Source organism: Corapipo altera, unplaced genomic scaffold (assembly GCF_003945725.1).
Source record: "Corapipo altera isolate COAL_440 unplaced genomic scaffold, ASM394572v1 45, whole genome shotgun sequence".
In the NCBI taxonomy this organism is placed as follows: domain Eukaryota; kingdom Metazoa; phylum Chordata; class Aves; order Passeriformes; family Pipridae; genus Corapipo; species Corapipo altera.
Window position 1 is genome coordinate 14,488,137 of NW_020884877.1, and position 17,284 is coordinate 14,505,420.

A 17,284-nucleotide genomic window follows, 5' to 3' on the forward strand; every position below is an offset into this window, starting at 1 on the left:
TCTCATTACTTTTGATCTTAATACTTTTAAAATATGTAAATCAGCAGACAGACACCCTCTTTAAAGCAGTGTTTGCACACCACATCTATTATTGCCTTGGGCAAAAGAAAAATATCTGCATTGCTAAAATTTCAGAATTGTGAGGAAATCTTGAAAAATCAGATACTAAACTAATCAATCTAGATGAATTATATAACAACCAAGTAAACTGCTGTTCTTTAGATTTAGCTATACCTAAAAACGACATTAAGAGTGGCCAAAGGCCATTACAGGACACGCGCTTAAAAGAGATCAACTAAGTTAATTTCTGGAAGAAGAATGTTATTACAGGTTGAGCTAATTCCAGATACAATGCCTTAGAAGAACACTATACTTTTAAAAAAAACCCTCACTTTTAATCATAGACATTAAAAATACAGTGATTTATTTTCACATTTACAGAAGATACTGTTATCTTATTTAATCTATTATTTTTCAACACTACAACACATTGCTCACTAATAGACTTGCATGTGCACGTATTTCAATTTATCTGAACATCATGGTTAAGCAGAAAGGAGAAAGTTATGGGACTTATCAACACAAACAATGGGCAAAGAGGATAGATAGCACCGGCCTCTCTGTTCGCACTGTAAGTAATTTCCAGTGACATGGAAAGCATTTGGATTTAGTGTTGAATGAATATGGTTCATGAATTTGCTAGTCTGAAAACAAAATTGATCTTCCTATGGAATTGATCTTCCTATAATATAAAATATTTGTAGCTAGGCCTGTTCAATCTCTTTGCTTACATTATACTGCTGAAGTGTATACCTGAGAGCTTTCAGAAAAAATTAAGAAAATGCAGTTGTGGAAACCAGAGATTACTCCTACCATGCTCTGACTGAGAGGTGGAGGAAGGACCCTGTGCATCTGCAACCACATGACATGCCTCAGAGCATGTGTGCAGTGCCTGCATGGGTATCCATTCCCTTCCTTTCAGCTCTGAAAAATCTGTGTTTGTTCAGAAATACAACATGAAAACTAATGTTCTGGTTAAAAACCAAATAAAATTGGTCTTCAGTACCAGAAAAGGCATTTTGGAGGAAATTAAGCACTGCTGGGTCCATTTAGTCCCTCTTATTTTTATTTTTTCTGATCTCATCTAAAATCCACTGAGTCTGTGGGATCTTCTCCACTGTCTTGACTAAGCCCTGAGTACAGGCCAGCAACCTAAGAGCCTCATGTATTTTTTGCACTTTTCTTTTATTTTGGTTACTTTAGAAATCTACAGGACTAAATACTGATGTTTATTAGAATGCCATCTAAGAGAAAAGAGCACTCCTCCCTAAACTGAATCACATGTTTGGTAGGGTTCATACCAAATGAAAACTCAAGCCTCAGGGTTTGTATACACAGTTGTGTATAGTCCATGACTTCCCTGAGTGCACACCAGGCAGAAGGTCCACAGCAAGGAAGGCAATTAAAGTTTCATAAGAAAAAGGAATAGAAATTTGGCCCTTGCTCTGAACAATAGTTTAGTTTAAGACCTAGTCTGCACTAGCACATGCTACCAATGCATTTATTTCTTGCCATCGTTTGGACTGGTAAAAGTCCTCAGCCAAAAATACTGCTGTTTTTTTGACCAGAATTATTAATTCCATTTGGCAAACTGCTTTAAGAGCTGCTTTCCTATGCTGAGATGTCTTTGCAGAAAGGAAGATTGCTGTCATACATCTGCAGTACAGTTACAGTTTCAAAGTCTTCTAACTGCACATACAGCCTAACTGGCCAGGTCAGTGCATGGTAGTTTCTCCAATGAGGAGACTGCTAACTCTGCTCAATTAAAGTAGGCTTTTTTCAGATGCACTCCTGCATAAGACTACATTAAAAACACAACAGTTTCTCACATAATTCTGCAGGCCGTAGAATCCGAAAAGATGGCACATCATTGTCCTTAAATTTGCAGGAATCTGATAAGCATCACAAATATAATTTGAAATTCCTATCCAACTAAATTAAAACATTTTCTCATAGTTATTTGCAAAGGCACAATTAGTAAGGTATTAGTAAGCTAGACAGCAATTGTATATCCACAACTGTGGTTAGAGTAGTTCAGTGACAGAATGTCTTAGAAGTAATTTAAATTTCCCCTTAAAGTGTCTTAATGACACTGTAAGGGACAATGCAGCACTTAGTTATTGCAGTTTAAATGCTTTATGTACTTACATCACAATTATTGCTTATTACTGTTTCACAATGCAGATATATATTACCTTTGTCTTAAATTCGAAGCATATCAAATAGGAAAGTCTGTTCACAGCCACACAATTGTCTACACTGTTCAACCCATTTACTGTTCAAGTCATATTATAAACTTCTAATCCTAAGCAGTCACTTAGAATTCATATTTCCATCCTTTTCCCACATTGAATGGTCTTACTTTGGCAATGATTGCTATGAACTCCAAACAAGATGTGTGGATAACCACTGCTACACCCTGAAGTATTGGGTCCTTCATCATCAACCTCTGTCTCTGCTGCATTTGTTACATGCAGAACAAGGAGATGTTGCAAACAAGTCTGTGAAATGCTTTGTTAATAAATCAAGGATCTCTTGGCTACTGAACTCACAGCTCTGTTCTCTAGTTAGTTCACAAGTAATTCATATCAAAGGGATGCAAATGTGAAGGTTTAGAAATAAAGGAGTAGCTTTCAAATTTGAAGCTAAATAAAAAGCCTGACAAGCAATACCACTAAAAATCTGTATAATTTTTACCACTCTCCCTTCCTGAAACTTAAGCACAACACTACACAGTGGGACTCAACTCCACGTCTGCTCTTGGTAGGAGACTTACTTTGTGCAATGATACAGGACCTACAGAAATTGCATTACAATATTTCATGAAAGTGACCCAATTAAAATAAATTCAGTTATTACAAGCAAAACTTTCCTCACGTTCCTGTTTTTTCATCACTAGGGTGTGGAAACCTCCTGCCTCCTTCCTGCAATCCCATGACACATGGCACATTCACATAAAAATAATCTTGGAGTATTCCATTGGAAACAGCTTTGTGCTAAAGCAAACCACTTCTGCATCCCCTTTGTGAGATGATATACCCACACTGAAGCAGACAGAGGCCATAGTGATAGAATATAGACTTTTATGGGCCATTCTTTTTCATGTTCTTGTTGAGAAAGAACAGTTCTCAAAAGCTCTCACCTTCCTCACCCAGCAACACAGACCACACATTCACATGAGAATAAGCCACAATCAGGATATCATATTAACCAAGTCTATTGTTTTCAAACAGCTGAACTGTTTTAGATTAGTGATGACTTCTTTCCTGTGCCCCAGTAAAAAGAGGGTCTTGTTTCAGTTCTAGATCATTCCTGGCAAGTCAGCTGGGAACATGCAGAACACAATGTACACCAGATTCCAGCACACTGCTGCCTTCCTGCTCTGAGCTTTGTCATCAGCTTACATGAAAACAGGCATAGGCCCACCCCACCAAAACTTGTTTTGCTCAGTTTGTTTTTGTTTCAAAAGGTCCTTCAGGGAAAACAATCTGGTCAAAAATCCAGCCACAATTCAAAATGTTTATATAAAACACACTTGGGCTCAAATCTGTGGGAGCAATATTTTAAAATGTTTGTGTTTCTTGTTTCTGATCTGCTGTTCTTACTCAATGTTCTGGTCTTGGTATGTACAAAGCCAGACAAAGCCCCAAGCATTAGTTTAACAAATATAATCCAGATACAATGGGTTGGATTTACAGACCAGCCATGCTTATTCATGGTGTAGCATGAAGATGCATGACGATGCTGAGCATAATAGGCCCAATTTACAGTTGCCCTGAGGCCTTTTTAGAGAACATCTCTAGCACAGAAGGCCTGCTCAATGCACATTTCTTTGTTTTTACTTGTCCCAGGATAGGAATCATTCTAAAGCAGGGCAGCACAAACCTGAACAAAAGTCACTAGGATAAAGGGCTGCAGTCCTTGAGAAAAAAATAAAACCAAACCTCTCTCTTCTCCCATATCCTCTAATCCTCTCCATTTGCAGTTGATGCTGAACTGTAGAAATCTCTGCAGATATGGGGACAACTTCCCATGCTATACCTTTTCAGAGGTTATGAGAGGCATTTGTCTTGCACCAACCCAGCATGTGCAATCTTCCAGTTAGCTTGCAAAGAAAATGGTAGACACAACCTCTTTTACAGTTAAACTCAGCTATCCTACAGATCAGTGATAAATTTCAGAACTCAGCTACCTCTGGAGCACCAAACTTAGTACCCAGGTTTCCAAGGCAAAATTTGAAACACTCACCACGAAATCATGGTCATTTATGGAATCACTGAATGTTTTGGAAACTGTAGTTCTATTTTTCTGTCAAAAAATGACTTTTGGAAACTCTTGATAAACACATCCAAAGTTCTACTGAAAATGCATCCTGTAATGTTTGCTTATTCCTTTGCTGGTAGTAACATTTCTCCAGTCAACCTAAATTTACATTATTTACCTTTCCATAAAAATTCAGGATTTCCATGTTAAAGAACCTCATCAAGCTTTTTTTTTGGTGCAGTTTTATCTTTCTCATTGCCCTTTTAAGTATGTTTGCTCTTCTGAGTCTGGCTTTTTCTGACTACAGTAAATGCAACTGCAAATCTAAAGAGAGACAGTTGTGTTCTTATTGCTAAGAAATCTTTTTTTGAGAATTTATTTGACAATACTGAGGGAATATGCATGTCATCTGCCACTATAAACAAGAATACAGAGATTTGTTTTTTCCCCAAGTCTTTTTGTGTTATTTCTTCATTAGCTACAGGCTTTAACCAGAGACCAATCTGGGACACATTTTCTCATTCAGCAACAAGAGATATAAGATCTTGATAACCAACTGGTAAAGGCTGACCTTAAACATCGATATTAATTTGTCTGTCAACTCAAAGAATAAATCTGGCCCTGGTCCTCAGAAGCAACTATCAATAGAGCTGAAAGCTGTTAGTTTAAAGAGTATGAACTTGACTTAGGACTCTTGCCTTAGAACCCCTTTTCAAAAGTACATTTGAAAAGGTAGAAAATATGCAGAAAGCCATAGAATCATAGAAAGGCTTGGGTTGGAAGGGATTATCTAGTTAAAATTCCCTGCTATGGGCAGGGATGTTACCCACTAGATCAGGTTGCTCAGGTCCCCAGTCAACCTGGCCTTGAACACTTCCAGGGATGGGGCACCCACAACTTCTCTGGACAATCTGTTCAGTGTCTCAATACACTCTGAATGAAGAACTTCTTCTTCCTAACTTTTAATCTAAATCTCTCCTCTTCTACTTTAAAACAGTTCCCGCTTATCCTATCGCTATCTGCCTGTGTGAAAAGTCACTCTCCCTCTTTTGTATAAGCCCTGTTAAAGTACTGGAAAGTTGCAATGAGGTCTCCATGAAACCTTCTCTTTTCCAGGAAGAACAACCTCAGCTCTCTCAGACTGTCTTAACAGCAGAGGTGTTCCAGCCCTCTCATCATCTTCGTGGCCCTCCGATGGACTCACTCCAACAGGTCCATGTCTTTCTCGTGCTGAGGACCCCAGAGTTGGGTGCAGCACTCCATGGTCTCATGAGACCAGACTAGAGAGGCAGAATCACCTCCCTTGACCTGCTGGCCTCTCCTCTTTTGGTGGAGCCCAGGCCTTCTGGGCTGCAAGCCCACACTGTTGGCTGATGCCCAGCTTCATCCATGAGAACTTCCAAGTCTTTCTCATAGGTTAATAGTCATAAAGTCACAGGTTTAGTCGTAGGTCATAAAGTCATAGGCTAATGAATTCAGGCCTGACACTAAATACCACTAAATCAGAAAATATAAAGTTCTTGCCTAGGTCCAACTTGAATTAGGAAATAGACACAAGTAGAGGAATGAGAATTAACATCAGGAAATAAAACTGAAAAATTCTTCAATCCTTTTCTGCAAAGACAAAAACTGCCTGAAAGCTAAGTTTGATTCACTTTAAACCAAAGTATTTAAATTATGCTGTCAATGACCTTCATATAATGCCCAAAATAAAACATGGCAGAATTTAACCTAGTGTGCATGAGTAGTTTAGTAGTGATTTATTTAGGTCCTGTTGAGATTATCTGCAGTTTTATAAATGTAACTTCCAAAAGGTAGAGGGCATTATGGCTGTACAGCTGCAATGGATGGGATAGTAAAGTACAGAATGTAAGACTATAAGTGCTAGAAGTCCAGTGGGGGTAATCTCAATTCCTACCGTCTCAGTTAACTTCTGGAATGTTGTTCTAAAGTTGAGTGAACTGCTTAACTGACTGTGCTAGCTGGAGTGTTTTACCTTGTCTCCTCTCCTGATGCAACATTAGGTATGTACTTTGGTTTTGTTTTCTTTTGTTTTGGTTTTTTGGTTGGTTTCTTTTGGATAGCCTCCAAAATTCCTTAAGAGGAAATAAAAAGGAGTCACTGAAGAACAGGTTGTTATTACACGAGGGAAATTTTCCCTTATTTCATCTGGTCTCTCCATCTTCAAAGATTTTGGACCAATTAATGCTGCACCTTTTCAGAGACACATGCTTCCTAAGCCTAAAATAAAAACTATGTTGCAAATAATGATATAAAATATTGCAAAGTAGTGATGCACTGATATGGGCACCACTGCAAAGGAAATAGTTTGCCCTTCAAAAGATTTTGCTTTTCAAAACAGAGCATAATCATAACTCTCCTTTCAAATGCTCTAAAGCTAGAATTGTGCTTTTCCCTGAAAAACGTGAGTAACTAGATAGGAGAAAAGTAACATTACAGAAAACAGCAGGACATTTCACTGCTAGGGCTACGACGTGCTCTGTCCTTATTGAAACTGAACGTTATTTTCTTTCATTACTTCTTCATCTCATCCCCTTCTTTCTCCTTTCTCTACCATGCTAGTCTGCATGAGTTTTCTTCTTTGATGGTATATTCCTCTCCACTCCACTTCTGGTTTGTTTTTTATTCCATGTCGTCTGTCCATGTCTGTCACATGTTTTTCCTGTATGTGAAGTTCTGCACGGCTTCATCTATCATAGTCAGTGTCTTCTGCCTTACTGATATACTCACTCTCCAAAAGGCGGTTAGGTTGGTTCCTCTTTTCCTTCTTTTTCCCCATATGCATATTTTTTTTTTCCTTGCAAGTCACACCACGAACCACTACAATTCTACAAACAAGTTACAGAATTTAAGCTGAAAATTGACAGATGCTGCTTTCTGACTGGGCATGTTTACTTTGTGGGTAGAAAGAGAAGAGGGAGTTTTGTGAATTAACGATGATTTTTTTCAATGTGTGTCAATGCTTAGTTTGTGTGGCATGTTACCACCACGTAGGCAATCTCTGAATTTAAAAGTTTTAGGTTGCAAGTTGCTTATGGTGATGAAATGCAATAACGAAAATCCTACTTCATTTGCAATGCCCTGAGACATCTCTGGCTGTGGCTGTCTGATGACTATGTTCTTCCCAGGGAATGTTTTAAAATAGACTACAGTTTACAAATAAAAATATCTAAATATAGTCATGCAAAATTCCATTTTTCTAAAGCAGTTAAGCTCCTTTGGTTACGAAGCTGAGGAACTCATCCTTCTTGGGCCCTAAATCAATGATCAAAAGGCATAAAGCCTCAGCCTGGATACAGCAGACAGAAAACTGATATATACTATAGACTTGAACTAACAGCTGTTCTGAATACCACTGCAAGGGGCAGATCTTTATGAGGAGATTAAGAACAGTACTACTCCCAATTTATCAGTTTCCTATGAATGAAATATTAATTGAAAGCACATGAACAACAACAGATGAAAGAAATTGATATCACTTTCTCTCCAAGTTTGATGAGCAAAATATGAGGGGTGATCCCAAACCGGAATCTTATTATACCTGTGCCCTTTTGGGACATTAGGGGAGACAGGATGCATAACTGAATTTCATATATATTCACCTGTCTCTGAAAACAAATCAATAGGTCAAAGAATTTTGTCACACAAATATCCCTTTTGCCCCTTTTAACTATAGCAGATAGCTGTTCTGAATTTTTAAAACTACACCCATATATGCTGCTACTCAAATTAGCTCACTTTTCTTTTTAGAGCTGCAGTAAACTTTTTTTTTTTTTCAAATAAGCCCTTTAAAACCAACAAGCTTGCTGTTATTCATTTGATAGTCATGCTCTTTATCATAACTAAGAACAGCATTAAAAGAATGTAGAAAAAACAATTGCACCACGTTGCTGCAGGGCATTTTTGGTGTTTGCAAATCCCAGTACTACAAAAAAAGAATGAAACAATGTAATGCTTTTTCTCCTTTTTTTGAATGTGACTTTTGTGTGTGTGCATGAGGCAACACAAGCACGCTGGTGAGAGGGAGTCCCGAGAACAGCACTACACTCCCAAAGCCACAGAATAAGAATCAAAAATGTACTTTCTAGCCTATAGAGAAAAAATACTGACTGCAGCTCAAGGTAAACAGTTGGTACAGCTCTCCAATTTAAATACCAGGCAATCACACACATTCTCTATATTTGATTCCCAACAAAATGCAATACAGTCAGATGAGGAAAGACTTGTTAAAGATGACCAAGTCTTCATGGATATTCTTGATGCTATTGAGCTTGTTAGTTATCTCTGCATTCTCCCCATCAGATTTACCTGGTTGCTAAGGGCAGATCAACCTGGCAAGCAAGAGGCAATACTTAGTAATTACATAGTTGTGCTTCCTGCCTTTTCACACTGTTCACTGCTTATGCTTTTACATGTACAAGGCAGGACAAACCTTAAAAGACGAAGAATAGGTACTAAGATATTTTTAGGAAAAGAAATATTAGATTTCATAAAACTCTCATATATGTTGTGTAACGACTAAGATATGCTTGTTGCGTGCCTGACCACACATAGGAAAGCAGCTTCTCTTTCTCCCGTTGGCAGCAATAACAATACTTTCTGTGATTTTGATACTCCTGGCTTCTCTTGGAGGAAAGGTGTTATAAGCATGGAAGGTGGGGATGTAGCATTATTTTTCTGCTGTAGTGCCAACACTTGAGCATAACAACCAGTTCCCAATAATTCTCTCCACAGGCAAAGAAGATCCTCAAGAAACATTATCCTTGCCTGGAGTCAGACAGATGCTCTGCAAGCTCACAGTGACTGCAACAAGATAGTATTGCTATTGCTATATTCAGCTTAATCATTATAATCATCTTGAGGTTATCCATGTGAGAACTGAAATATAAAATACTTCTAGTAAGTAGAGAGAAGTAATGATGGACAGCCAAGGCATAAAATCATTGCCATGAGCAGAGCTAATGAATAACTGATGTAAAGTAATTTCTTTCCACCCAAATACTTCAGAGTGACTTAATTATTTAGTGAATGGAATACCTATTTATCAAACTGTGTCTATGAGTAACTTGTAGTATCTGTATCTTCACATATGTTGTTGCAAACATTTTGTCCTCAGTATCTATCTTTTACTTATCTAGAGATGTTTTGAGTGGTTTATTTTTTCATTTACATTGATCAACCATGCAAATTATATATCATGGTTTGTGTTTCTATTAAGCTGTATAAGATTTTTAGGAGTTAATCACAATCCACTAGAATAATAACTAGAATTAGTATACTAAAAAAAAATCCAAACCCATGCAAAGTATTTAAGATTTTGAAATGTAATTTTTTTTTCAGAAATTAATTTGTTATGGTACTTTCTGAGTTCCATGTTCCATCCTGTCACCATCACATTAATTATGTTACTGCTTTTATCACCATGCTATCTCTTCACAGTGTCTACGAAGAACTGTAAAAATAATTTGTGACAACATACAGTGTCTTCTAAAAAGAAAGATGTGAAATCCAGCTATTACTACTCAGCTGTGGAGAATTCAGCAGAGTAAATCCATATGTAAATATCATCAAAAACCCAGAAATTATTTGGTAATGTACACCTAAAAGAATAAATCAAAGCAAATGATTAACTGTCTTAGCCTTTTTCTTACAAAATAACCAGAAATAAAGAAACTATCTAAAGTTTTCTGATAGTGGGGAAAAGTTAACAAATTCTGAATTGTTTCTTGTCTTTGCTAAAAAATCGAAAATATTACTAGTTATTTTCACTTTATGTGCACTCTCAAAGTTCTACATCTACTGTATTTATTCTAACAAAGTTTACTTTGATAAAATTGTGCAATTTTTTTAGAAACAGAAGAGTAATGAATTAGGAACCACACTATATGCCTGAGTGTATCAGTCATCTGAAATATGCTGATGGTTCAGAGCACCAGGAAATTTTGGCAAGATAATAAAAATAGGTTGATAGAGAATACTTGGAGAATTTCAAACAGTAACAACAGAATAATGAAGTATTGCATGATGAAAAGCTTAACTACCAACAAAGATATCGCAAAAAGAAGTGCTCAAACAAACCTGTATGCTGTGGATAGAAAATGAAGACAAAGAGAAGGTGAACTGCAGCTTGGATCAGAAAGACAGTAGTAGACATTGTGTGTTAAAAGGAGAAACTGAACCCCTAGTAAAATTTGTGGGGGTTTAGCATAGTATTATTGTGTATATATTATTCAACTTCATTAAATTTCTTTGTTTTCTTACTATTATTTTTTGATTTTTCAATGAGAGATCTGCAGATTATTTTTATTGCAATGTAGTCATGACAAGCTGAATTTTAACTTGTTTTATAAAGAACAAGTAGAGTTGTCTCCAGAGAACTCTACTGCAGCTTATCTGTGCAGTTTACTTGCATCCTATCTTTCACCTCTGATACTAATCAGTCATGGCTGCAGGTCAAATCTTTTGCATTGGAAGCAATCACAATAACCAATCCAGAAGTAAACCAGCCTATAATGAAATTCACTGCCTACGGCTAAACATAGAGCTAACATGTGTTTAACAAATCAAAGCTTGTATTTATCACTTGTCACTGTTTGTGTCTTTGTCTGTTGGAGGGGAAAAAACAATTAAGAAGCTAAGCAGTAAAGAAAAACTTGAGAACAACCTAATTTCTTTTCAGATTTGTTGGTCTGACACTTTGGCAAAATGCAGTCTGCGTATCATGCCATCACAGAATAGCAAAAGGTTTAACAGAAACCATCTATGGGTGAATGAGTTCAGAATACAAACATCTCCACCACAAGTCTTAGCTAAGAAATTTACATAAGGCCGAGAGAATTGACTTCACTTACGTTTGCAGACAGATTTTCTGAATTCACACGGAATTATATGCTGAAGAACTGGAATCCCGAAAATGAGGTACTGTTTCTTACCCTAATGGCTAGTGAAGCTAACAGACTCCTGCCAAACACAAATCCAGAAACCAAAATACTCAGGTTTTCCACAGGTTGGGAGGTGATGGTCTCTCCTGGGGGCTCCTGCAGGGTCCTACCACATGCAAGGCAATGCATAGTAACAAGCTAACCAAAATAATCCATCTACCTAAATATGCAGCCTCACAACCCTAGAAAGGGGATAATCCTTTCTTATAATAATAGAAACAGAAATACAGAATCACAGAACCACTTATGTTGGAAAAGATCTCTGAGATCATCGATTCCAACCTATGACTGAACACACCAAGTCAACCAGACCACGGCACTCAGTGCCACATCCAGTCTTTCCTTAAACTGGAACACAGCACTGAGTGCCATGTCCAGTTCTTCCTTAAATATCTCCAGGGACACTGACTCTACCACCTCCCATTCCAATACCTAGTCACCTTTTCTGTGAAGAAATTCTTCCTAATGTCCAGCCCAAATCTCTTCTGGCACAGCTCAAGACTATGTCCTCTCATCCTATCACTAGCTGCCTGGGAGAAGAGGTCGACCCCCACCTGGCTACAGTCTCCTTTCAGGCAGTTGTAGAGAGTGATAAGGTCATCCCTGAGCCTCCTCTTCTCCAGGCTGAACAATCCCAGCTCCCTCAGCTGCTCCTCGTAGGACGTGCTCTCCAGATCCTTCACCAGCTTTGCTGCCCTTCTCTGGATCCACTCCAGGACCTCAGTGCTCTTCCTGAATTGAGGGGCCCAGAAGTGGGCACAGTACTCAAGGTGAGGACCTCACCACATTTATTCCAGGTGTGAAGAAGTTAGTAATCCGGTGATATTCCTTTAAGGATAAAAGAAAAAGAAGCTACTTTTTCTCCTGCGTATACCCAGTCAGATTTTGGTTCAAAAGCCACAGAACACTACTGTAGCAGGATCTTTGAATTGGAAATTCATTATACAACATACCACATCAGCAACTCCTCTGCCAGACGCTTCGACTGCAACATGGCTAATAGTAATTCCTCTGTTATAGCGTGGTATGTAGTAGGACAATACTGTGGAGATCTCAGAGGCCTCACACATAGGTACAGCATGCTCAGTGCAATCAGATCATATTATGTCACACTCTCTTGGTCTTTTTAGAGTTTCCTGTAACAGTCAGACTGTCCCATAATCATGTTATTTTATTTGAAAAAGAATGACAAACTCAAATCCGACCCACTCAAAAAATCTTCCCAAACCAAACCAAATCTTCTGCCCAAAAATTCTTTAAAACCCAGATATGCAGAAAATTTTTCATGTCAGTTTTTTACAACTGAGACCCAATTCTATTCACTGTTATGATTTTACTGACTACAGTCAAGTTTTTCATGATTTACATTCCTTCAATATAAAATTAGTCTCAGTGGGGGGCTTAAAAAATTAAACTCCTGATTAAACAACTAAAAATAATTCTAAATAGATTACAAATTCTTTCACTTATATTCCTGAATGACAGGATTCTGAAATTCATGGCATTCACGTGTCAGTATCATCCCATCTGACAAGGGCTACTAGTTGAAAGTCTATGCAGTATTTCACACTACATTATGTTTTGTTTTTCATTTAGAAAGGAAGATTTGCTATAACAGAATCAAACAGGAAGCTGAGTTACACAAACAGCTGAATAGCTTAGATGGATCTCTCTCTACTTGCAGAAAATGAAGTGGCATCTTTTGTTACACGGCATCCAGATCTTGATACCACATTTTGTGTGACATAATATCTGTTCTTTACTAAAATACTTATTACAGTCATGTTGGGAGATTGGCTTTCTGCAAATCCAAGGATAAAAAGTGCCCTCATTTCCAAGTCACTAATGATTGTGGCTTTGCCATAGCTGTTACCTTTTGTAAAACAATGTAAAACTAGAAATTAATGAGATCAGAGTTAGAACTCTACTACAATGTTAAACTACAATGTAATGTAAGATGGTTCTCTATATTTAAGTACCTTTCATCTGCAATTGCAAGACATCAAATCAAGATTGTACTCCAGGGCTGAGACTGAGACAGTTTAAAGTATTTTCAATAACAAAGACTGACTCAAAGAAAACCGTACTCTGAAGCAAAGACAAAACACCCAAGCCATCTATTCTCTGGGACTTGGGTATTTTAATACGATTATGGTCCTGATAGAATTAAAGTTGGATCACTTCCTTAAAACTGGAGTTAAGTCCTAACAATTAATGAAGTCATCGTTATTTTATATTTCCCGTTTAGGGTGATGAATCTATAAATATCATCTGTGTGATGACAATCACAGAGCAACACTTTGGGAATAATGTCTTCCATGCCCACCATGCGCCTACTAAAACTTGTCCACAGTACTTTCTCAGCTGAGCAGCAGCCTTCCTCCCCATCAAGCACTAACTTGATATACTTCATTATCTACTTGTCTTCCATCAGTGCAAAAAACAGTGACTACCTCATATGTTTCTCCAAACCCAACACAGGTACATTCATCAAATCCCATTATATGATTGGTTTATCAGAAATAAAGAGAAAAATGAATAACACAAAAATAAAAATACATATTACAAGGAAAACATTCAAAATGGGTCAGTAATGGGACTCCAGGCCTTGTCAGGCCCTAATTTCCACTAGTTTTGAAATATAAAGATTAAAGAATCTAAAATCAAAGGCTATATTGAAATGGACTATTCACTACTTCAGCCTCAGATTGTGGCTATAGACACCATAGATTGCATACTTCCAGATCTCACAGAATCCTGACAATTTTCTCTACCTCTCACAAAATTTCAGCATTGCAGGCAACATTGTGAGGCACAAGGCATGAACTGAACATATTCAGAAGAAATACTGTTCTCCCAAAAGAGAATGTCCATAGCCAGAGACTCTTTGTGCATTTTTTCAGTTATTTAAAATGTCTATGTTAAGCATAAAAAATTACGTCATCCCCTGGTCAGTGCAGAGATACTATTAGCTTTCCTTTTGCAAAGGAAAGCATCTCAGAAAATCTGTCACATCTGCCTTTGAAGGAAAGTTACATTGGTCAATTCCCTATGAAGCACTCACTTTTCGTTAATAATTTCAAACAGTCTCACTATCTATCTTGTCTAAGGGAATACCTCTACTTGGCCTCTGGAGATTATACTATTTTGATTCCTTCAGTACTACTTTATTGTGACTAGAATAATTAACTTCTGGCTTAATTGTTTCTTATGACTGGACTCTCCTCTCTGCCCAGGCAACGTGTCACAGTGGAGACACTAGAGTGAATTCTTAGCATTGTTACTAGTCTTGCCCCACTCCTCTGGCAGAGCCCATGGGAATGTCCAGGCAGTGTAAAGCCAGCCCCTGTGACTCTATACAACCATAGGACATGCATGCACTTAACTTGCTCTGCATGCAGTTTGGCCACACTGCTCAGTTTTAGTATGACCCAGTGTAAAGGCTTTTGAAGTGAAAAAGAGGCTTTTGTTTCTGTATTAATAATTATGGAGTATAGTCTTTGCATGATCTTTCTGAAAATTTCCTTGTCTATTTTTCCTTTGCCAATCTACTACTGAGAACAGGCAGCCTGTGCCATTACACAGCTGGATAACAAGATGTGAGTGAATAGTCTGCTTGATAAATACAAAAAAACGTAAATTCATATCAACCGTTTTTTCCCTTTTCTGTTCTGTCCCCCTTGACTACACTAGAGCCTCACCTACCAAGGCCACAAGACAAATAAGCAGCCTGTCCTTCCCTTTGTGCTTAAGCCTGCCTGCAGACTCCCTCCTTCAGCAAACACCAATGCTGCTTCATAACTGGGTCATGGGCCAGTGCAGCAACCTGTCACATTCCCTTCCCCATTGGTCTCTGTGTTCCAGGTCCAAGCACTACCACCAGGTTGATAGACTAGTTCTGCTTGTAATGTAACTTAAAGAGAACTAAAAATCAATCTCTAGCATTGCAGAATAATGTTTCGCTATGAAAAATGACAGTCTTTACATTGTTTGGACTACCTAGTGGGCAGCTTTTTTTGTGTGAATAACAGCTCAGGTAGTATCGCTCCACATTATGAAGCATGTGTATTTTATACATTTTCTTATTCCGAAAAGGTATTTGTTATTTCACTTAGCTTTCACAATAGGTGTAAGAATATTATCTTCTTAAAAGTATACTTCATACATTAAGACTGAATGCAGACTGAGCATCATGTGAAAGCATCTGCATTTGTGAATGCATGCAGTGCTTTTAAAAGCACCCAAGGAAGTTATTCTGCAGCAGGTTTACCTTCTTAATAGTTACTCACTGAAGTGTGATTTCTATGATCATCGATCTGAATATTTTCATGTTCATCTAGGAAATTCCTTACTTCTCTACATTTGCATGCTTACTCATCTAAAGATAGATGTTTCTTCAATAGTTCAGATCAATGTTGCCCTAATCTCCTCTTCAAATTCTATTCTTCTGTCACTTCACATTTTTTGAAGTCTCTCTAAATTACTGTGTAATGGCTCTGAATAATATGTTTGCTAAGGGTGGAATTCTGCCAGTGTTACTCTAATTGTTTTACCTCAGACACGAGGTCTTTCATTTCAAGGAGATCAGTTGCAGAGTAACATACAATATCCAGTGAGAGTAAGGATGATAGATTTGGGCCCTGACTGCTTCCCTCAAGAGGATTTGGTGCAATGAAGATATTTCTGTTTGACAGGTTTATTGCTTAACATGCAATAACTTAAGATAGCGATGCAAACTTCCCCTGCAGTCCCACACTATGGATTCAAAACCCATATGGACAGAAATGCATGAAGAGAGAATAATGTGCTCAATCTGCTGTGTTTACATACTATTCTGGTTTTAGCATGGAAGCCACCTAATGCCTGTATAAAAGACTAAAAACATTGAATTCGCATTATTTCCTGTAACGGAAGGATCTCCCTATAAATATCTATCTTCTTACCTTTACATTGTAAATTGTTTAACTGAACTCTGTAAAATTTAAACACATAAATTTCAGGACAAGGGCTTAATTATTCAGATAAATATTTACAGATTTACAAGTTGAAAGGTGTCCCATTAAATAAATAAGCAGAAATGTCAATGTATAGCACAGCATTACAAACAACTAATTTTTAGTATTAACCTGGAAATTAATGTATTATCATATACATTTTGGCTCTAGTTACAGATATCACATTATCAACCTACTTCATCCTAAATTGGGGAATGTATTCTATAATACAGTAACAAAGTCTGTATTCATGAATTTGCAAAGACACAAGGATTACAGTAACAGAGAAAAGTATTCTGATAGGTAATGACTTCCTGAAATATTCAAAGATAAACCAGGTAAAACTCAAAAAATGTCAAAAAGTTTCACTTCTTATTGAGCATGGCAAAAATAACGTAACAGCAAACAAAATAAAAATCTACACTGCATAGATTGTAGAATTATTGCAGATGGTCTGTGTTGCTGACTGAATCTTTGTGTGTGTGAACAAACGAGTTGTTTTTCATTCTGCCAAATATGAGAGATTTCATTACTGTCTTCGACTTCTGAGGTTGGAAGGCAAAGGAAAGTTGAAGGTCTTGAAAGTAGATTTGATTTCATTAAAAGGGTATTTTGAGATTAATAAGGACACTTTTAGTAGAAGCTGTATTTTAAAAATCATTATATTTTTGTGTCTGTAATTCAGACACTTAAGGGTTTTTTTATATTTCTGGGTTGAAAATGTGTAGAAAAAAGTTTTTTTCTTTATATTTCCTGCCCTTCAAGGGGTTAAAAGACCTCATCAATATATAAAGCAAGCTACATGCTGACAACATGTAGCTTATAAACATTAAACAATATTGCAGCTACTTTACTATATTTCTTACCTCCTTTTTTACGAGATCTCAAGAGGCTTGACAACCGATGGTCTGCAACTGCCTCGGATTGGCTAATTGATTGTGAATCATTTACTTCGAATGAATGTTTCAGAATAACTGGAGAAGCAGAAATCTCATCCAAATCATT

The 17,284-nt window shown here is 37.3% G+C and overlaps 1 protein-coding gene across 12 annotated transcripts in view; it reads right to left on the reverse strand.

Annotated features, from left to right (window-relative positions):
• MYO3B (myosin IIIB) overlaps nucleotides 1-17,284 on the reverse strand; it is a 201,484-nt gene that overhangs the window by 30,903 nt on the left and 153,297 nt on the right. For all 12 annotated transcript variants that reach the window (XM_027636968.1, XM_027636971.1, XM_027636969.1 and 9 more), the window contains one exon: nucleotides 17,146-17,284. In XM_027636968.1, coding sequence (XP_027492769.1) covers nucleotides 17,146-17,284 — 139 coding nt within the window. The remainder of the gene's footprint in view (nucleotides 1-17,145) is intronic.